General features: G+C 39.8%; 2 protein-coding genes across 3 annotated transcripts in view; both read left to right on the top strand.

Moving 5' to 3' along the window:
- The window catches only part of LOC124155738 (Kv channel-interacting protein 4), a 562897-nt gene that overhangs the window by 154879 nt on the left and 389194 nt on the right, over positions 1 to 18824 (top strand). The window lies entirely within an intron of this gene.
- LOC124155737 lies at positions 1979 to 4830 on the top strand. Of its 2 annotated transcripts, XM_046529805.1 has the most exons (3): positions 1979 to 2147; positions 2263 to 2574; positions 2646 to 4830. In XM_046529805.1, exons 2-3 carry the CDS (start codon positions 2269 to 2271, stop codon positions 4782 to 4784), a joined length of 2445 nt encoding a protein of 814 aa, XP_046385761.1. In that variant the 5' UTR covers positions 1979 to 2147; positions 2263 to 2268; the 3' UTR covers positions 4785 to 4830. The 2 variants fall into 2 exon arrangements, with proteins under 2 accessions (XP_046385761.1, XP_046385760.1); XM_046529804.1 differs by having other exon boundaries at positions 1979 to 2574.

Below are 18824 nucleotides of genomic sequence, written 5' to 3'. Positions count from 1 at the left end.
AGGATGGATCGGATTGTGTGCCTTTTGCTGTGCCGCCGGCCACCGCACGCCGCACTGGCGGCAAGCGACAGCCGCAAGATGAGCCGAGAACGCCCGCGCCGCGCTGTCTCACCGCCTCCCTTCCCCTCGTGCTAACCCGTGCCGAACTGGGCTGCCGCCTTCACCGCCGAAGCAAGGAGTGCTGGCGTCGCTCTGCCTGCCGCTGCATGGCAAGGTTCTCGCATGTGTTCTAGCAATTCACCGCTTTACACGACGCAATTTTGATTGCGCCTTCGCACGTACGTCAGACTGCGCAATTCCGTGTACCGTGTAAAACGGCCTTTAGACACTCTTAACCCTCTCATGCATGCATGCATGCATGAAATCCTTTGGAGTAATCAAAAAATAAAATAAACATGTGACGAGTGCAAAAAGTGAAAAGGGTTGAAATTTTACATCGCTTGCTGCAGCGGTTCCAATTAGGCAAACGTTTAGCAAATAATTTAGACTATTGAAAAGGAACCAACTTCAATATTGAGCTCAGAGAGAATTCAGAAGAGTCAAAGCATTTTTAGAAAATTTCTAGAAAACATTCAGCAATGTGAGTCACTTAAAAATAACGATCATTGATTATAAAATAAATTTTGAAATTACCGATTGCTAATTCAGATGCACTATAATTGAATTCATATGCCTACTTTTAAAGCTCCTCTCGATCACCCGTCAGGTATGCTATCAGCTAAATAAAACTAAAACACATATATGCATATGCTTTTCACTAAGGATGACCATGTCATTGCAAAACGCTATTTTCTCACCATGCGTCTTGTCGTTCATTATCATGCTCTGGAAAAATTAGTTGATAATTGAGAATAGAGAAAAGTATAAAGTCTGAACGCAATGAAGATTACCAATAAATCTGGAGCAAAGTATCAATACCTGAATTAATGACTTTTGATCGGATAACCAGGCTAAAATCTCAAAAGTAAAAAGAATCCTTCACTTGGAAGAGGTTCTGATTCAATACAGTTGCAAGTACATATGACGTGAAAAGAAAAAAAATTGAAACGGTTTATCCTAATTTACCTTAGAAGTTTAGCAAGACTACCAATTTATAGCTTGTTCGAGTGAAGGAATAATTACCATAAAAAATATAGGTTTCTATCATGCGATTTACGATCTTTCCCGTGATGCCTGAGAAATATTTTTAATGCGCTAAAATATTTTTGAACTTCAATTATCACATGTTATGGGTTATTCTGCTCAGCCATTGCCTGGAAAATTGCTCTGTATTATTTAATGGCGTACAAAATAATAAAATTACAACTAGTTTTTAGTCTCACGTCTAGAAATGAGGTTGAATGATTTCTTACAATGGGGATACAGTGGAGGTCATGCCTTTCGGGTTGATGATGTAAAAACATAATTGTCTTTGCACGAATAAGTATGTTAGGTAATTTATCTCAAAAGTGGAAAAAAATCTAGCTTATCACATGTGATAGGAGCATCGCAAATCTTGTACATCACTTCTTTGGTATATATACATATTAATTTTGACCGATTCACTTTCAGCGATATTTTTTTAACGTGTGAGGGGTATTAAGAGGTTGTTGGTGCCGATTTGTATATCCATGAAATAAAAGGATTCCTAAATTCAAGTGCCCACGTGTAGTATGAGACGTTTCGTCCAGCTTTCTTCGTTTCTGACAGTTTGAGCACGTCGCCACTGTATAGCGGGAGGCCGGCATACACGGCAGTGTAACGCGCTCTTCTTCCACAAAAAGTCATTTTATCATTTGTGGACTACTGAGACCATTAACGGAGAAAGCGCAGGAAATATTGACTACATTGTGTTGAACGCATGGCGACGCAGCGTCTCAGGAACCTTAAATGAATTCTGTACTACCATACGACAATGCAATAGCAAAGTTGCATTGGGTCGTCTGTGACATAGTAGCGGCTTGGTAGGCTCATGCGCAGAAGCGAGTGAGGCAACCTTGGCTCCACGGTCGCTCCTTTTCCGCGCCTTTCCCCCCACACCCCCCGCCATCCCACGCGCTCCCCGGGTCTACGCCCGCGGCGGGTCAACAATAACAGTGCGACGGTGACGAGTCCGGACGAGTCGGTGTGCCTGGAGAGCAGCGGAGGTTGCGTTTTCTTCATTGAAGGTAGGCTGTCACGAATATTAGCAAACTCACTGTCGTGTTATTTTATCCACTCCATTCGACTATTCATTGAAACTTAATGGTGCTGTAGTTCAAAATGAGATTGTATTATTTTCAGACCCGAATGCTGAGGCCCATTTCGTCTCTAGTCATGGTCGGGGGAAAGCAGACGTATTGGAACGAGGATTGGTCAAAGGAGCTTCATTTCAGCTGCTTCTCACCAAAGACTTCGACTGCATTAAAGCATGGATTGCCAGAAGGAAAACCAACATCTTTCTACTGCTCGGTGTGCTGCAAGACGAATCAACTCGGCAACATGGGTCGCGGTGCCCTGACTAAACACCTGTCATCAACCCACCACAATACTGCCGTCGAGAACAAGAAGAGCTGTTACGGGATCAAGATATTTTGTTTGCCTTCCGCTAAGAAGGTAAGTGATGGTGAGTTATTTGTAAAATCTTCGGGGTTTTCTGGTTCTCTACCCCAGCCTGATTTTTGTAGGTGACTACAGCAACTCCCTCTACCTCTACATCCGCGTCGGTGAACCCCACGGCGGCGGCACCTGGTTCCTCAGCATCGGGTGGGACTGCAGAAGACCCTCGGGACGATCCCGATGACCCCACACCAGCTTCACCTGCCTGCACATGTTCATGCCCATGTGCGCGATGTACCAACGAAGTTATCGCCGTCCCGAAGACTGCTGGTTTGCAAGGTCTTAACACCTGGTTAATGAAGCAAGATACTACCAAAGCTGAGATTTTGTGGTGTATCTATTGTGTAACGAGCCATACTTCTTTGTCTTCTGGGGGCAAGGCAGTGCAGTTATTTCCCACAATGTTCCCAGATAGTATGATTGCTGCAAAAATGGAATTGGGTCGGAACAAAATCGCCTATTCACTTGTACATGGTTTAGCCCCACATTTCCATGATGTTATCACATCTAAGTTAACCAAACTGGATTTTGTGGTAGTTTTATTTGACGAGAGTCTCAATAAGTGTAGCCAGAAGACTCAAATGGATCTTGCCATTAAATTTTGGTGTGATGATCAAAATGAAACGGTGACGAAATATTATGATTCAGTGTTCCTGGGTCGCTCAAGGGCGACTGATCTCATATCGGCATACTGCACAGCAATTCCTAGAAGTGTGCAGTCTCATGTGCTTATGGTTGGCATGGATGGCCCGAATGTTAATGTCAAGTTCCTGAAAGATCTCCAGATTTATATGAAAACAGAGTTTGGTGAGGATGAGCCACTGCTGCTGCTCATGGGGTCCTGTGGTTTGCACGTAGTTCATAATTCCTTCAAAGAGGGGGTTAGTAAGTGTGGCTGGAATATTGTCATGTTTCTCAGGGCCTTATACAATATATTTAAGAATGTGCCTGCCCGTCGCAGTAAGTATACAGAGTGGACAGGCTCTACTACTTTCCCAAATAAGTATTGTGCAGTGAGGTGGTTGAATAATGCACCTGGTGCCGATAATTGCATCAAAATATTGCCAAACGTAAAAACTTTTATTGAAAAAGTGAGAACTGGACCTGAAGAGGATAAAATAAAATCTGCCGGCTTCTTGTATGTTGCAAAAGCTGTTGAAGATAAGATGTTGGGGCCTAAGTTAGCCTTCTTCTCATATGTTGCAAGACTTGTTGAGCCATTCTTGACTACTTATCAAACCAATGACCCAATGGCGCCGTTCTTGCACACGGACCTGTCGAACTTAGTGTCGAACCTGCTTAGACATTTTGTCAAGAATGATTATGTAAATCGAAAGTCAGATGTATGTAAAGTTGACATTACCAATGAAGACAATCTGATTCCTGTGAAGAACTTCAATTTTAGTTTTTCTGTAAAGGACGCTCTCAAAAAAGTACAAGTATCTACTCCAGAAATGCTGAAGTTCAAGGAGGAGTGTGTGCTCCTGCTGAAGGCTATGGTTAGTAAAATTCTTGAAAAGGCTCCCTTGAATTACAAACTCTGCAGAGCCATAACTTTTTGTGACCCAGAACTGATTTCACATTCCAAAACTGCCGTTTCTACTCGACTGAACGGCTTCTTGGAACAACTGCACAGCCGCAATTGGCTTCCTGCAAGTGAGTGCGACACTATTTTGTCTGACTTTAAGGTGCTCTGTGACAAACAAGTATTTGCTAACGCCTGTCAAGAATATGATCGTCAGAGGCAGAGACTAGATCATTTCTGGAGAGGTATCTGGGATCGTTATAAGTGCTCAGATGGTTTAGTGAAAGTGATTAAAATGGCTCTGATCATAAGCCATGGCCAAGCTTTCATCGAGCGTGGCTTCTCCATCAATAAGGAGATAATAGTAGAGAACCAATTAGATATGTCTTTGGTGGCTCAGCGCCAAGTGTACGACTCAGTCAACGCTGCTGGTGGCGTAGAAAACATAAAAATATCTGCTGAAATGATCAACAGATTTCGGCACGCGCGCTCCGAGTATGAAGAAGCAAAGAAGCAGCGCCGATCTGAGGACGCTGAGGTCGAAAAAAAAAGGACCCATGAGAAGATGATTGGAACTGAAGTTAAGGAGCTTCAAGCCAAAAAGATGAAAGTGTTAGCATCAAGCCAGAAGGAGGCTGATGCCATTGATGAAGAAATAAAAAAGTTGACTGGTACTTTCTAACTTAACAATGGAGTTTCTAACTTAGACAATTTGTGAAGTGCACTTTAAATTAATAGTGATTTTTTTGTTCACCAAGTTTTTTTTACTGTTTTGACTAATGATTAAGTCACAGTGATTGCTAGTCCAAAGTGGCCATATTTTGTTTGGAAAGTCAATATGAAAGAACTATGATAATTTGTGAAGTGTACTTAAAATGAGGAAATAGTGATTTTTTTGTTCACCTTGTTTTTTTTACTGTTTTGACTAATGATTAAGTCACAGTGATTGCTAGTCCACAGTGGCCATTTTTTGTTTGGAAAGTCACTATGAAAGAACTATTATTATGTGTGAAGTGTACTTAAAATAAGTAAATTGTGATTGTTTTGTTCACCTTGTTTTTTACGGTTTTGACTAATGATTAAGTCACAATGATTGCTAGTCCACGGTGGCCATATTTTGTTTGGAAAGTCACTATGAAAGAACTATGATAATCTGTGAAGTGTACTTAAAATAAGGAAATAGTGATTTTTTTGTTCACCTTGTTTTTTTTTTACTGTTTTGACTAATGATTAAGTCACAGTGATTGCTAGTCCACAGTGGCCATTTTTTGTTTGGAAAGTCACTATGAAAGAACTATTATTATGTGTGAAGTGTACTTAAAATAAGTAAATTGTGATTGTTTTGTTCACCTTGTTTTTTTTACTGTTTTGACTAATGATTAAGTCACAATGATTGCTAGTCCACAGTGGCCATATTTTGTTTGGAAAGTACCAAAGTACCTAACGTGTAGTACTGTACAGTAGTAACATTTCTTGTAAGTTTTTCTGATATTACAATTAAAAAATACTGAAGTGTTGCATATTTTGAGCTATTTCCTTGTATATGACCTCTTATGACATCTTTCTTCATGCGTTAAAACTTATGGCGAACGCTAGAAAAAGTCAGGATATATCAAGATTTTGGTCAGGAAAAAGTCAGGAAAAGTCAGGATGGGAGGAAATTGAGATCTTGTCCCAACCTAGCCTATACCTTTGGATGGGTGTGGTTACTATTCTAAAGAATCTTCCCCAATAAATTCTTTTATCCTCTACACTTCTTTTTTTATTTTTTTCTATCATTGGGGAGGAAAGCAGGTAGTTTTGAAAGTGTGCAAACGCATGGGTGAGAAATATCTGAGGTCGAATGTTTTTTCTTTACAGCGGGGAGGAAACTACCTGCGAGAGAGATTTGTAGGGTCGTTGGGGACGCGTGGGCTGGAATAGGGAACCGACCCACGATGGCAGGAGGAGGATGGCGGAGGGTGTCGTTGTGTGGTGAGGGAGAGAAGTTGTCAGGCGTGCATTAATCATCTTGATGGATAGGTGATCCCTGTGCGATGCGCTGATTTGGCCGGGACTCGTAGCGGGAGCGAGGCGGGTGTCGTCGTCGACTCGAGGGCAGCGATGCCGGTAGAGCTCAGGGGCTCCCCTGGGTGGGTCTGGCCGTGGAGTTTTTAATTTAAGCTTACTTTGAAGTTTCGGTTCATGGCCATGATTCGATTTTTCCAATCTCCATTAATAACGATATTGTATAACTGATAAACAAATATTATTTTTAACGAAAGTATGGCAAATCTCGATTCCGTAATTTAAACAAATTTTACGATCCAAATTCAAAATTTTCAAAGTTATGGGTGGAACCAAATATAAGACACCGGGCGAACGGGTATATTGTATTGTATTACTTCGTTTCTATTGCTCAATGTATTTTCTGAATTTCATACGGATACTTTACAATGAAATAATTCTTATCGCATTGTGTGTCTTTAAATCAACTAGTTTCTGGTTACGAATCCCTCTTTTTGATGAACCCTAAAATTTTTAAATGCATATCATGTTTTTCCTTCATTGATTGTGAATTTAAACTTGAATATGATATGCGGTCAAACATTTGGAGAAAATCTTTTGATTATGGTGTTTTATCGTGACCGAAAAATCCACCTGTATTTTCTTCAAGTCGTATTTATATCAAGGTGCTTGCTTTGTACATTCTGCTCTTTAGGTCTTCATTTCCGGTTACTACCGCGTCGATTGCTGTTGCGATGACAAAACTTTGCTGGCAGTAGTACCAGCGAAACTGTTATCATCGCCACAGCAACTGACGTGGAAGTAACAGGAAATGAAGAACTTTATCGCAAACCGTGGAAATCTCCGTTTTCAAATTTCGCTCTTTATTTTCACCGACCATGGTCGCGATACCAGGTACAATGAATAAAGCTTAGTGTTCATTTGAATTACGAACGATTGTTTCCGGCAGCCTATCCAATGCCTTTTAAGCTGTCATTAACCCAGTTGAGAATTCGTAGTTTCATGATTAATATAAAATCCACAATTCAATGCTCAAATCTATATATATCATTGATTTTGGGGAATGAAAATTCGGATACGTGTTAAATTCAGAGATGGCACGTGAAACGAAAAGAAAATAAAAAAGCACGACTCAGGGGGCAACGGAAATACGAGGCTTAAGTTTTGTTTCGTTCCCGCACGAAATTAAAATCAGCAAGGGGTCTAGTTTCGACCCAAGACGAAACTTTACTTCTGGGAACGAAACTAAATTTAATCGAAACTCCGCTGCTCATAGTTAAGTTTCGATCCCAGTATTTGAGTGGAGGGGGATAAGAGGGAATAGTTTCGACCCATTACGTTCGACATACGTGTAGAGAGGTTGAGGCATTGAGGTTAAAAATCGAATGGTATCGTGACATAGTGGTAAAAATATGAGCGCCCCATGCATCTAATGGCGGTAGGCCTAACCTCTACTTCATTCAACCATACTTCGTACTCGGTGTGCGGGTCGAAACTAAACTTTTCGAAGGTGAAGCACGTGGTCCCTTCGGCGCGGAAAATTAACTGCGTTTCGTTTCGACCGACAGTTTTAGTTCAGATTCGACCCGAAGTAGTTTTGACTCCGATTTAGTTTCGACCCTGAGTTTAGCTCCCCGGATTTAAATCTATTTCGTTTCAACACTTCGCTCCCGTGAGCGAAACTATTGAAATTTTACTGGTTTTGACACTCGTTTAGTTTCAATTGCCATCCCTGGTTAAATCAAATGGTTCGCAAAATCTTTCACTATGAACGGTTTGAGAGCCGAAAAATTCGATTACTTACATTCCTTAATTTACAGCCCATTAAATAGTACCTTTTCGGAACGAGTCATTCATGAACGGAGCAGTCCTATTCATGAAAGAGCTGGTTGAAAGCGGGGAAAACTCGGCTGAGTGTGAGTTCGAGGGGCAGAGTGCGAGCGTATGCAGAAAGGGTATAAGTATTCATGAGCGTTGGGGCCCTCCCCCGGGGGCGTTGTTGTGCTTTATTTTTCCCAGCAAGGCTTGTAGCGGAGCGTCGCGCTCTAAAAAAATAAAGGAGCGTGCATCGCATAATATTTCACCATGCTGAAATAAGTGCAGTTTCGCATAAGTGTTCGCGGAAGCGAGATAACTGGTTATGGGGCTCAGCATTGAAAAAAAAATTGTCTCTCACGTAATGAATCACCGTACGTTAATCTTCTGGTTTGCGATGCATGAGAGTTTTATGTTCACATGGGTATGCATGAATGCATCATATGAACGCCTTGGTGTGGAAAGGTCGCCTCGAAAAGGTGGAGATTATTCAGCTTCTCTGCTCATTCAAAATGTTAATGGAGTTTTAATTACAAGGGGCTTAAACATGGATCATTCGACTCGAAAAATAACGCCAAGCATGTGCTGTGACGTGAAAAGAATGAGTAAATACTTCCATTCTAGTCATTAAAGTATTAGCCTCGCCTTTAACTCAACCATGTGTGTACCAACTGTGGTGATTATCTGTTGAAACAAAATAATGACTGAATGAACGCCTCGTATAATCTTAATGAAATATTCTCACCTCGACAATATCTGTTTCGTTAGCCGATACCATGGTGGCATAAGGAATGCATTATTCATTCGGATCTTCGTTGGAAAATGCGACGGGATAAATAAGATAGCTCAGAATATCTGAAGCATGTTCACGTATCGATACAGTGAGTCGTAGTCATATAATGTTTTTCTTAGGTGAATTTAATCAAAAGACGCTCTTACTTTGGCCCGGTTGAAAATGCTCCCTCTGAAATGTGTTATATTAAAACGTTTTCGCATAAGTTCGCTTTAATAACTTCGCCTTTCAACTAGAGTCAACGCGCTAATGCTTCTTCTTAAGGCACAACAACATATCGTGGTCTAAGTTCTAACAACACGTATCTCAAAATTTAGCCGGTTGAGTTAAAACTGCTAATAATGTTAATAAAAAATAAAATTCAAGCAAAAAACAACTCTTTGTTTGTAAATGTATGCTTCTTTTTTCAGTTTAATGTATTTTTGGCTTTTAATTTAAATATAAGTTATGTACAATTAAAAAAATTAATCGTTTTTTTTTGCTCTCCTGAAAAGTTGCTATTTTTGAGATACGTGTTGTTAGAACTTAGCCATCGATATGCTTTTTATTTATGTTTCAGGGCATCGAAACCGTATCTATTAGCGGAACAATTTTCGTGGAGAAAGCTGCGAGAGTGGTGAAATAAAACTCCGGACCACCCAGCGTCGGTATTTGATATGCAAGGAACCAACGCTCGTCATAAGATTGTATAGTTCCGTCCGTTTCTGTGTAAGCGGCTAGCGAGTATCTGGATAGTCTTTTTGATCTGCTCATTTTGGCCATTTCAAAACGAGTTTCATTGAATTTTTGAATGGTTTTGAGAAACTTATAGATTTAAAGAGTCGGAGCTTAAACTTATTAGTATTTGAGCTTACTCCTGTCTTGCAACAACTTCGCTCTTAACGTATGTGACAATTATAATCTGTATGAAAAGGGTTGGTTGGTGGTCGATCCTAGCCCCGATGACCGTCTTCCGTCACAATTTTACAGCAATAACGGAAAAATGGATAGATATTATTTATAAATTTAAAGACCTCGTAATACTTGACCTAATTAATTTTCCGTCTTCCAAGAGATTTTCCTTCTTATACATATATTTCCTCATTCTTCGGTGGAATAAGAAAGGCTGAGTTAACTAGATTTCATTCGAAAGAGAAGATTATATGTCTATAATATGAACTAGAATGCTGGAATTCATTACGTTTGCCAAGGTAATGAAGGGCTGAATTATTCACATCTATTATATAGACTGTTAGAGCGATATTTCTAGTCCCATAAAACCTCAATGCTATGGCTGGAGAATTTTCCGAGTCGCGGATGATTACTAGCGCTGTGAATTAGTAACACGCAAATTACTCTGTTGATTAAGTCCGTTGTGAAATGAAATGAGAAAAGGCCTTTTAACTACCACAATCATTTCAAGCCTTTCTTGTTAGCGCTTTTATACTTATCAAGAATTGGAACACAAAGCTGAAGCCGTGTGAATTATAATCGTACCGGAGTACATGAAAATTCACTTAGGAGGCGATTTGCAATTGTAGTTTTACCGCTTTATTTTAACTAAGAAACAAATTTGTAGTAGCTACGTTTCTCTTCACCAATAAAATGACTAAATTTTAATCTTACTATCCTTATATATTTAACTTTTAACATTATTTTTTGGCTCGCTATAATTCAAGTGTGTTATATTAATTATTATTATGTATTCAAGGCTTTAATTTGATCTGAATAAGTTAAGAGAGATTTATGGGAAACGGAATCTCGTTCACGTACGTATTACTTAAATGAAATTAGTTTCATATTTTATCGAAATTATTCAAGACTGCCATGATTATTGGTCCATCCACTCGAATAACTCATACTTGTCTGGATTTAAAACATAACTCATTGCACACTTTGCATTCATGGGCCTTCCACTTCGTATCATGTTTCCAAATTGGACCCACCTAATCAGCATTTTTAAAATAGCAACCTGACTTTCCTTCTGATTCTCATTTAATTTTTCACTCCTGATTTCGAGTTAAGTTGCATTGCCATGCATTTTGCTCTACGTAGAAGCGTGATGAGTCCGTTGGGGACACAAACCTCTCAGCGTTTCTCCGAGTTTGCATTTTCTCCTCAATTCCATTTCGGGTATCCTCAGTGGGATTGCCTTCGAATGCACGTCTCCTGGACTAGAATTTGAAGATGCTGCGAATTGGGCAGCCTACGACCCCTGTGAGAACTTTCTATGTTCTCCTTTTCCTGCTGTCGTTCTTTCGGTCTCCCGAATTTTCTGCGTTACTGTTCCACTCGTGACCCTCTCTCTTAAATTATAATATGCTTATAATAACCTGTTAAGTAATCCTATGATTAATATATTCTAAAAATAATTCAACTTGGCAAAAGTTCATGTTTATTTTTATTAGTTGAATTTAACTTACGAAAGCCATAAAACTTGATATATCACTCTTTGACGGTTATTTTTATCGAGTAATGTTTCGTACAAAACTTAAACCAATCACGTAAGTTATTGTAGCTATGTTTTTTTCCAATTTAAAAATCTTAGGTTCACTCTCTTCTAAAAGGTTGGGAAATTAGGGCATTCTTTATACCTAGCAACGCTTATTTTTTGCATGTGGAGCCTAATACGATTTTGTTGACTTTCCGCATCTCCTATTTTACCGTTGGTACAAGGTCCTCATCATCTCCGAGTTTTAACATCCTTGAGTTTGCTAGAAATTTTTATGGGCATCGTTAAAAATACGATTCGTAGTTGATTTTTCCTAATAATTAAGGTGATGAGAAATAATGTGAAGAATAATTGCAATATTTTTTAAACATAAATTTAAGTTTAAAGAATGGTGAACACTGAGCATCAGCAGCAGAATTACTATGATAAATCGTAAAGACAAAAAGAAAATCAGAAAATTGTATCCCATTCCTAAGATGCGAGATGATGTTTCCATACACGTTTTAGTAACGGAAGATCCGTGGGCACACTGTAAGGAATATCATCGTATAGGCCTGTATCCTGATGTTTTTAGTCTCCTTCAAGTATTTTTGAGATTGAAATATTATGCATGAGTTTGTAGTATGAAGGAACACAAGCGTATTGCTGAAAATAATTTTGATTTTCTAGCGAATTTATTTGCACATCTCTCCAGTTTTGGCAACGGACTTGGGCCAACATGTTTCATGTTTTCTTTAACGTTTTGAAGATGCTTTGGATAAGAATGGCTTCTTCTTTCACCCCTCATACACCCGCCTTGTTTTTCTCGCTATTCCCTCTCTGCCCTCTTCGGTGACTTCCTCTTCTCCATGCTGTATTAATCGTCTTTTGTTTGTCTTCCCATTTCACTCGCAACCTTCCTTCTCCATGGAAGTCTTCCTTCCTCGTACCATATCGCACTCATTTATCCCCATGTCGAGTTCTCAGCTGCCTCTGGGCAAATATAAGCCTCCTCCCTTTTCCACTATCCTTTGTTTCGTCGTGTTTGCCTAAGGATTTCAAGCGGAAATGACCAGTGCACAGCACTTCGCATGTATGTACGTACGGAAGCCAGCCGGTGATTTTTTGTAAAAGTTCGTTTTTATTTTGTATCTCTACGTTAATCCGTACTCTGCGTAAAAAAGTGATGGAGAAATATGGAGTCATCATTTTGGAATGGTTGAAAGAGCTGGTAGAAACGTACCGCACCGTAAATACGACGAGAATTTGGATGAAAAATAGAACCTTCCAAGTGTGAGAAATCGGTATTATTTTACTGTCACGCGCAGTTAAATTATTTAGTTTTATTAGAAATAGAAATTTTTCTTCGGATTCCTTCACATCTGCACAGAAATATATTAATTTGGAGGAGAATGGATATCCAGGAGCAAGGTCTATTTATACACTAAATGCTTTTAAACAAAATAAAACTGCGTATTATGCTATGACATTACAGCTCTTCTTAACACTGAAGGAGTAGATGGAATCGATAGATTGCGCTGGAACATTGGCTCAAATACCTGGGCATTAGTACAAAATAAAACATATTATCAGTTTTGCAAAGCTTCATGCTTACGGTAAGGTAATATGCAGGTCAAAGTATCCCCATTAAAATATTTAATAATAATAGCGCAATAATATGAGAATTTTTTTAGCAAAACATGCACAGAGAGAAAATGTATATGTCCATAAGCATTTTAGGCTCATAGGTTTTAAGTGTGTATAATGACATCACTTTATGTGTTTAGGTAGGGTATTCCACAGTATAGCTTGAGCAACTTAGGATGCTATTCGAAGATTTAAGTGCTTACTCTCTCGAGTAGCATAGATATTGTCATGAGAATCTTTTCCTGAAATTAAAAGTGATACTGTGACTGGGAAGCGGTGGTATTGAAGTTGCCTCTGCCGGAAGGAAGGAGTAAAGAAAAGTGGCCAGTATGTACGTTCTACGGGAATGTGTTGAAAGGCATCCGGACGGCAGCGAAGAGAATGCGGAAAGTTAGTTTGCCTTTGCGCTTTCCCCGCTCCCCCTCATATATCCTATCTTAACCCTTTCTACTAAGTTCTCATCTCATAGTTCAACTCCCTTAGTTTTGCTCTGCGTCTCTTTTTGCCCTCCCGTCCTCACTCATCTTGTCCTTTTCATCTATTTTTGCATTTGCATAATTTTTCCTTTCTGAATGCGAAATTTATGCGCCTCTTTCTTCTATATCTCCCTTTCCACCGTAATGGACCGTCGGAGTTTTTTGGTCTCCTATTCCTTGTTATTATCTACGTTTTTTAGACAGTTGCCTTGCTAGATAATATCTTAACCTCACTGAAAAAATTGCAATAAGGAAGTGAATGAATAATTTCAATAGAACCCACATTATTTCATCAGAAATTACCAAATTTCATTATTTATGTACGGTAGCAAGGCGCCATAAGTAAAATTATTAGTTTTAGCCTTTATTCTGTGGACTTTGTCCACAGAAAAGTGCGTACGGAAGAAAGTACGTATGGGAGAAAGCGACGCCAATCCACAAAAAGTTACTAATGTACTAATGACAGCATTCGGACTGCGCCTCATAGCAGCATCGTCAGGAGAACATTTAAATATGAAATGTATCTATATTCATCCTCGCTCATTTTCTCGTTCTGGTTTCATCTCACTCTTTCCTCTCTCATGTTTGGTAGTGCACCCTAATAACATAGTCGGTGAAACTCTTCTCCAATTTTTCTGTCATAAGATTATGCGCCCACAATATTACAAAATTACACTTATTCCGAACAAGGAATCTCCAAATGTCTCTTTCCGTCTCCCTCTCTTGATATGTAAGGTTTCTTTGGCAGGAAAGGTTCCTAAAACTGAGGGCTATCCGCATTCCTCCTATTTCTCTCCTCGTCCTTTCATTACGCCTCGTCTTCTCTCGTGTTCGCCATTATGCCACGCCGTTCCATCCTTCTCCTCGGGAGCGCATCTCCTTGGAAACTTGTGAGCCGCGCAGACACCGCATTCTTCTCTCCTCAACCCTTTCAACTCCCTCGCCCTGCACATACCCCCCCCCCCCGTCACTCCCCACGCCGCTTGGAAAGTCCTCCGGTGTTTACGGCACCCGGAGCCGTCGCTGCGATCCCCCAAGCGCGGGTCTCGGGCTGGAGGGAATTACTCGGTGAAGGGGGAGAGTTTGCGTGTATTTGAGCGGGGTGGGAGGCTGAGGATAGTGAGGAAAGCGACGTAGATGGAACACGAGGCGAGAAAATGAAGAGCTGCCTCGCTCCATCTGCTGCATCTTCTCCTCTCTTCTCTCTCTGCTTACTACTCGCTGTCATTCTCCTCGCCCTATCTCTTTGGAACACATTTTCGTCTTACATCCGCGCAATATTCTCAGACAAGGTGGTGTTTTCTCTGTGTTGGATCCGTAAGCGTTGTCATTTTGTTGCACAACTTATCTTATTTTGAGGATTTCTCTCGGCTTACACTTCACCTTCTGCATTTTCTTTTTTCGTCTCACGTCTCATCTCTTAATTTTTCATCTTTTCCCGGAGAATTGTGTCAAAGCAACCCGAAACTGACTTCTGCTAAGTTTTCCAGTAAAGCTGCGAGTGCGATATTGTCCACAAAAGCTTGGTTTAGTGTTTATAGATTATGCTCTGGTACTTTACAAGGTGCGATACTTTTTATAAGACTGTCTGTTTGCATGTAATTCTTGTGTAACTAATACGAGAGATTTTGCGAACAGTCAGGTTGAATTTTGATACAAACACCTATGGAGGATAACTCACTGTTACTTAGCCCGTTTTGGAAATAATTGATCAAAGTCATTAAGATAGCATTCAAGGTTATATTGACGAAGTTTAAAGTTAATCTAAAGAATTTTATGCTTTTTGCGATGGGTGAGAACGATCAACAAATATTAAGTGTATGCAATCCGCGTGCCACCCAAAATTGCCCGGTGTGGCGCGCGCTCACTCTTGGTGCGATATCCCAGGAACCAAACGGCAGACATGAGAGACATATGAATTGATACACTACAAAAGTCTAACAAGTCGTTGTTAAAGTGATATAGTAATCCGAGAGTGACGTCATTTTCAGTTATGTTCGAAAAACACCCAAAAATACCAAAATTTCAAAACTTTAAGTGCGATGCGGCATGTTTTCCCGGTATCCGATAGCAAAAATAATTTTCACGATTTACTGTATAACCAAATGGAGTAAATCTGGGGGGCGTCTCAAAAGAAGTTGGAAATATTTAAAAATAAAGACCACCCAATTGTGGTAAACATATATTCTGATAAAGGCTCATCCTTTTCTCCATTTCTCACTTTTTGCATCACCTCATATTTACGGTTCCTATAGCTCATCGTTACTCAGGTTTGCTGAATGGGCGTGACGGTTTGAAGTCTTGGTTTCTCGCTTCACTCGATCGCCATCTTGCCACGTTCCTCAGTGACACGTCGCCGCAACCAACAAACACGACTGCAAAACTTCAATCGAAAAAGTTTGGGGAGAGGATTGTGCTGTGGCGGATCGGAGGAATTGCCGCGGAATTTCTCCTTGAACTTGTTAATGGCCAAACTTTAAAATTCCTCTTTGTTTTGGCGAGAGCGCGGTATAAATGTGCCCGAAAGCCACTTCGCAATTTGCCACCTTCACCTCAGTCGCGAGTTTAATCGGTGCTTTACGAATACTTCCTTTGGAATTTTAGCTGTTTATGTTTGCATATATTTGGCCTCATGTGCTTCATTGTCTAAAACTTCTTGGAGTCGGATCTGTGAGAAATTTAAGTGCCCAAAATGCCTATGGATATATTACGTTGTGAATCATATTAACATTAATTTTGAACACACATGAACGTGAATATTTTCCAAAGCGGAAGGGAATAAAAGTCATTGTGTTTTTTATTGTAATTTGGACACTATAAATTGGCAATATTGCTGTATGTGGACTTTTGAAATTAATAAATAAATACCTTAAATAGTACATGTTGATGGAAAAGTTAAACGGGACATTAAAAAAAATAACTTTCATCGGCAGTCTGATCTTTGCACTAATGTATTTTCAATGGTGGTTATAAGAATGAAAATGTTCGAGATGTGGGTATGGTGGAGCAGGGAAGAGATGAAATTAAGGAAGAGAAGGGAAAGAGAAATTACGAAGTGCTACTCACGGTTGGCGAAGAGAGTAGAAGAGAGTAAGCTTTTAGATGACATTCTGAGGAGAGAAGTGGGCTTGGAAGGAACAAGCACTAAGCAAGCGGGGACGGGATGTTGAAAACCGTAGAATTTTATGTAAGCGGGGAAGGGGATTGAATGCGATTTCTTAAGATAGAAGAGAAGGAGAAAAGCCTAATTGTGAACGGAAAAGAGAGATTTAATATAAAGAAGGGGAACAGGCAGGTGTTCTGAAAAAATCTCCATGTAATCCTGCAATAACCGTTAACTTTGTTATTAAAATCATTCGTGCACTTCATATTTGCAATGAAATTTGTAGTGTGTGGCTAAAATACTTCACATTCCCAAGATTTATCCGCGTTAATTTATTAATATATGTAGTTAATTCTCATATCTGTAATAGCATTATTTCTACAAACTTTATTTTAAACATAGTATACTTGATCAAATATGATACGAAAAAGCGTCTGTGATCAAATTTTCACCAATCAATGTTCAGAGGTCCTCAAATTCGTTCGCTATTAATAATTATATGTGATGCTAAATAAAGTACGACCTCTGTTGCATATATGTTGTTTTAGATAATTTTCCCCAAAAATTTTGAATGCTTGCCGATACATTAAAATTCAAATTTCATATTAGTGGTAAATTTTCACGGTTCCAACGATGAGCTACTTTAAACTGTAGGATACTTCCGTTAATACTTATAATTTGAGCCGCACCAGTGAGCATTATCAGTTTTGGTGTTAAAATCGATATTCAATTGTGATAATGCATTGGAGGCAGCCTCTGGCTGTTCATTTCTGAGCCCGTACCGAGGGTGGTGTGACGCACGGGCGGCCAGTGGAGTCGCCTCGGGTGCAAATGCTTGAGTATGCTCGACTCGGTGGTGCACAAAAACCAGGCTTGAATAGGAGTCCCTGAAATTCACTTTGCGCAATTACGACGCCCATCTGCTAGTAACCATTTTCTAGTTGTGATAGGTTTTAAAAAAATTCTATTTAATTAGGGTTAGAGTCAGTACATATCTGCAAAACAAATTTTTACAAGCATGAATTGATATTTACAGGATGTGGTCTCCCCCGAGGTATCTAATTCTGTGTAGAGTTATTCACGATTTGAATTATCTATCCGATTGATACATTGCCCTAAAATTAAATATTATCAATAAATATGAAATATTATCGCAAAAAGTTTTTACAGTGATGTGGAAGCCATTCGACACATGTGCTTGTTGCGCTGTTTTTTTTTAATCCATCCAATCTCTAACGCACTGCAACATTTTATTTAGTATCATCTTAGTCAAAGTGCTTACTGCTTTTATCCCTCCGACACTGGGCTCGGCTTTAAAATAGCCTTCCGTCACACTCTAGCTAACTGACTTGGGCCATATCTTGGTAACTACCGGTCAGTTAAATAATGCGTTTTGGTAAAGCATCCCAACATTTTTATAAATCATATATGGGAAAATCGGTTGAAAAATAATATTACCTTCTTATTTATGTCCGAAGAATACCATAAAATGCCTAAGTTTAGTAACTTAAAGTGTAGTGAGGTACATATTTCTATTTTTTAATTGCATTGAAAATTACAAGATATAATGCCTCACCATTTTGTGACAGATGTGGCGGGCGGGGTTTCACGAAAAAATATCGAAAAAAACGTTGCAAAAAATGACCGGTCGAGTGCAATATTCCTTTCTTTTCTCTTCACCGCGTAAGTGAACGGGATTCAGACATAAAATTACTGTACTATCCTTATGCACCTAAGAACGCTGAAATTGACTGTATGTTCACGGCAAAAAACATCGGCTCGGAAGTTTTTTAATTAAGGGTGAAGTAACAAGTTCAATTAGTACCTCATAATCTTAACATTTTGTTTTATTGGTCCTTTCTCCGCCATGAATGCGCGTATCCCAGGAGATGGCTGAGGCGTCTACTCCCTTCTCTTGACCGCGCACGGGCGTGCATGTTGTGAATAGCTCCGTGCACACACCCTCAACACACTCTGGGTCTGAAAAATTCGCCGAGGGAAAGGCGGGAGAAACCTTTTGGGAAACATTTGCGCGTCGAAAGGCGTGTGAGAGGCTCGGTGAAAGGGTCCGATTGGGTGTGTGCTGGCGAAGGAGGGTTTCGTATGAAATGAGGGGCTCGGAGGGGAGGAGGAAGGGATGAAACATGCAGCAGAAACGAGAAACTGTGCTCGGATGGTGTACGTCGGCAATTTAAAACAAAGTCAGGATTGGGAGGAAAATAGGAAAGGTCACGCGGAAGTATTTCAATACGATTTGAAGTCGAGGATTCTACGTTTATCAGCGTGTCTTTTCTCCTACGAAATTAAACTTGCTAGAGTGTCAGCTAGCCTGGAAAACCAAAGAAACCTGGAATACTCGAGGAATATTTCTCTCCTGGAAAAACTCGGGGAATTTGAAGAGCGCCTTGGAAATCGCTATTTGCATTGGAACCCAGAGTGAAGCAAAAAAAATTAACTTCTATTCCAGTAAC

The sequence above is a fragment of the Ischnura elegans genome, chromosome 3 (assembly GCF_921293095.1).
Source record: "Ischnura elegans chromosome 3, ioIscEleg1.1, whole genome shotgun sequence".
In the NCBI taxonomy this organism is placed as follows: domain Eukaryota; kingdom Metazoa; phylum Arthropoda; class Insecta; order Odonata; family Coenagrionidae; genus Ischnura; species Ischnura elegans.
This window is presented reverse-complemented; position numbering and strand designations above follow the sequence as displayed.

What these genes read in the sequence shown, in the direction of transcription:
- LOC124155737 (XM_046529804.1), top strand. Translation starts at nt 2,242, where the DNA reads ATGAGATTGTATTATTTTCAGACCCGAATGCTGAGGCCCATTTCGTCT. An exon ending in GTTTGCCTTCCGCTAAGAAG is followed by an intron (nt 2,575 to 2,645) that starts GTAAGTGATGGT and finishes TGATTTTTGTAG; the next exon opens with GTGACTACAGCAACTCCCTC.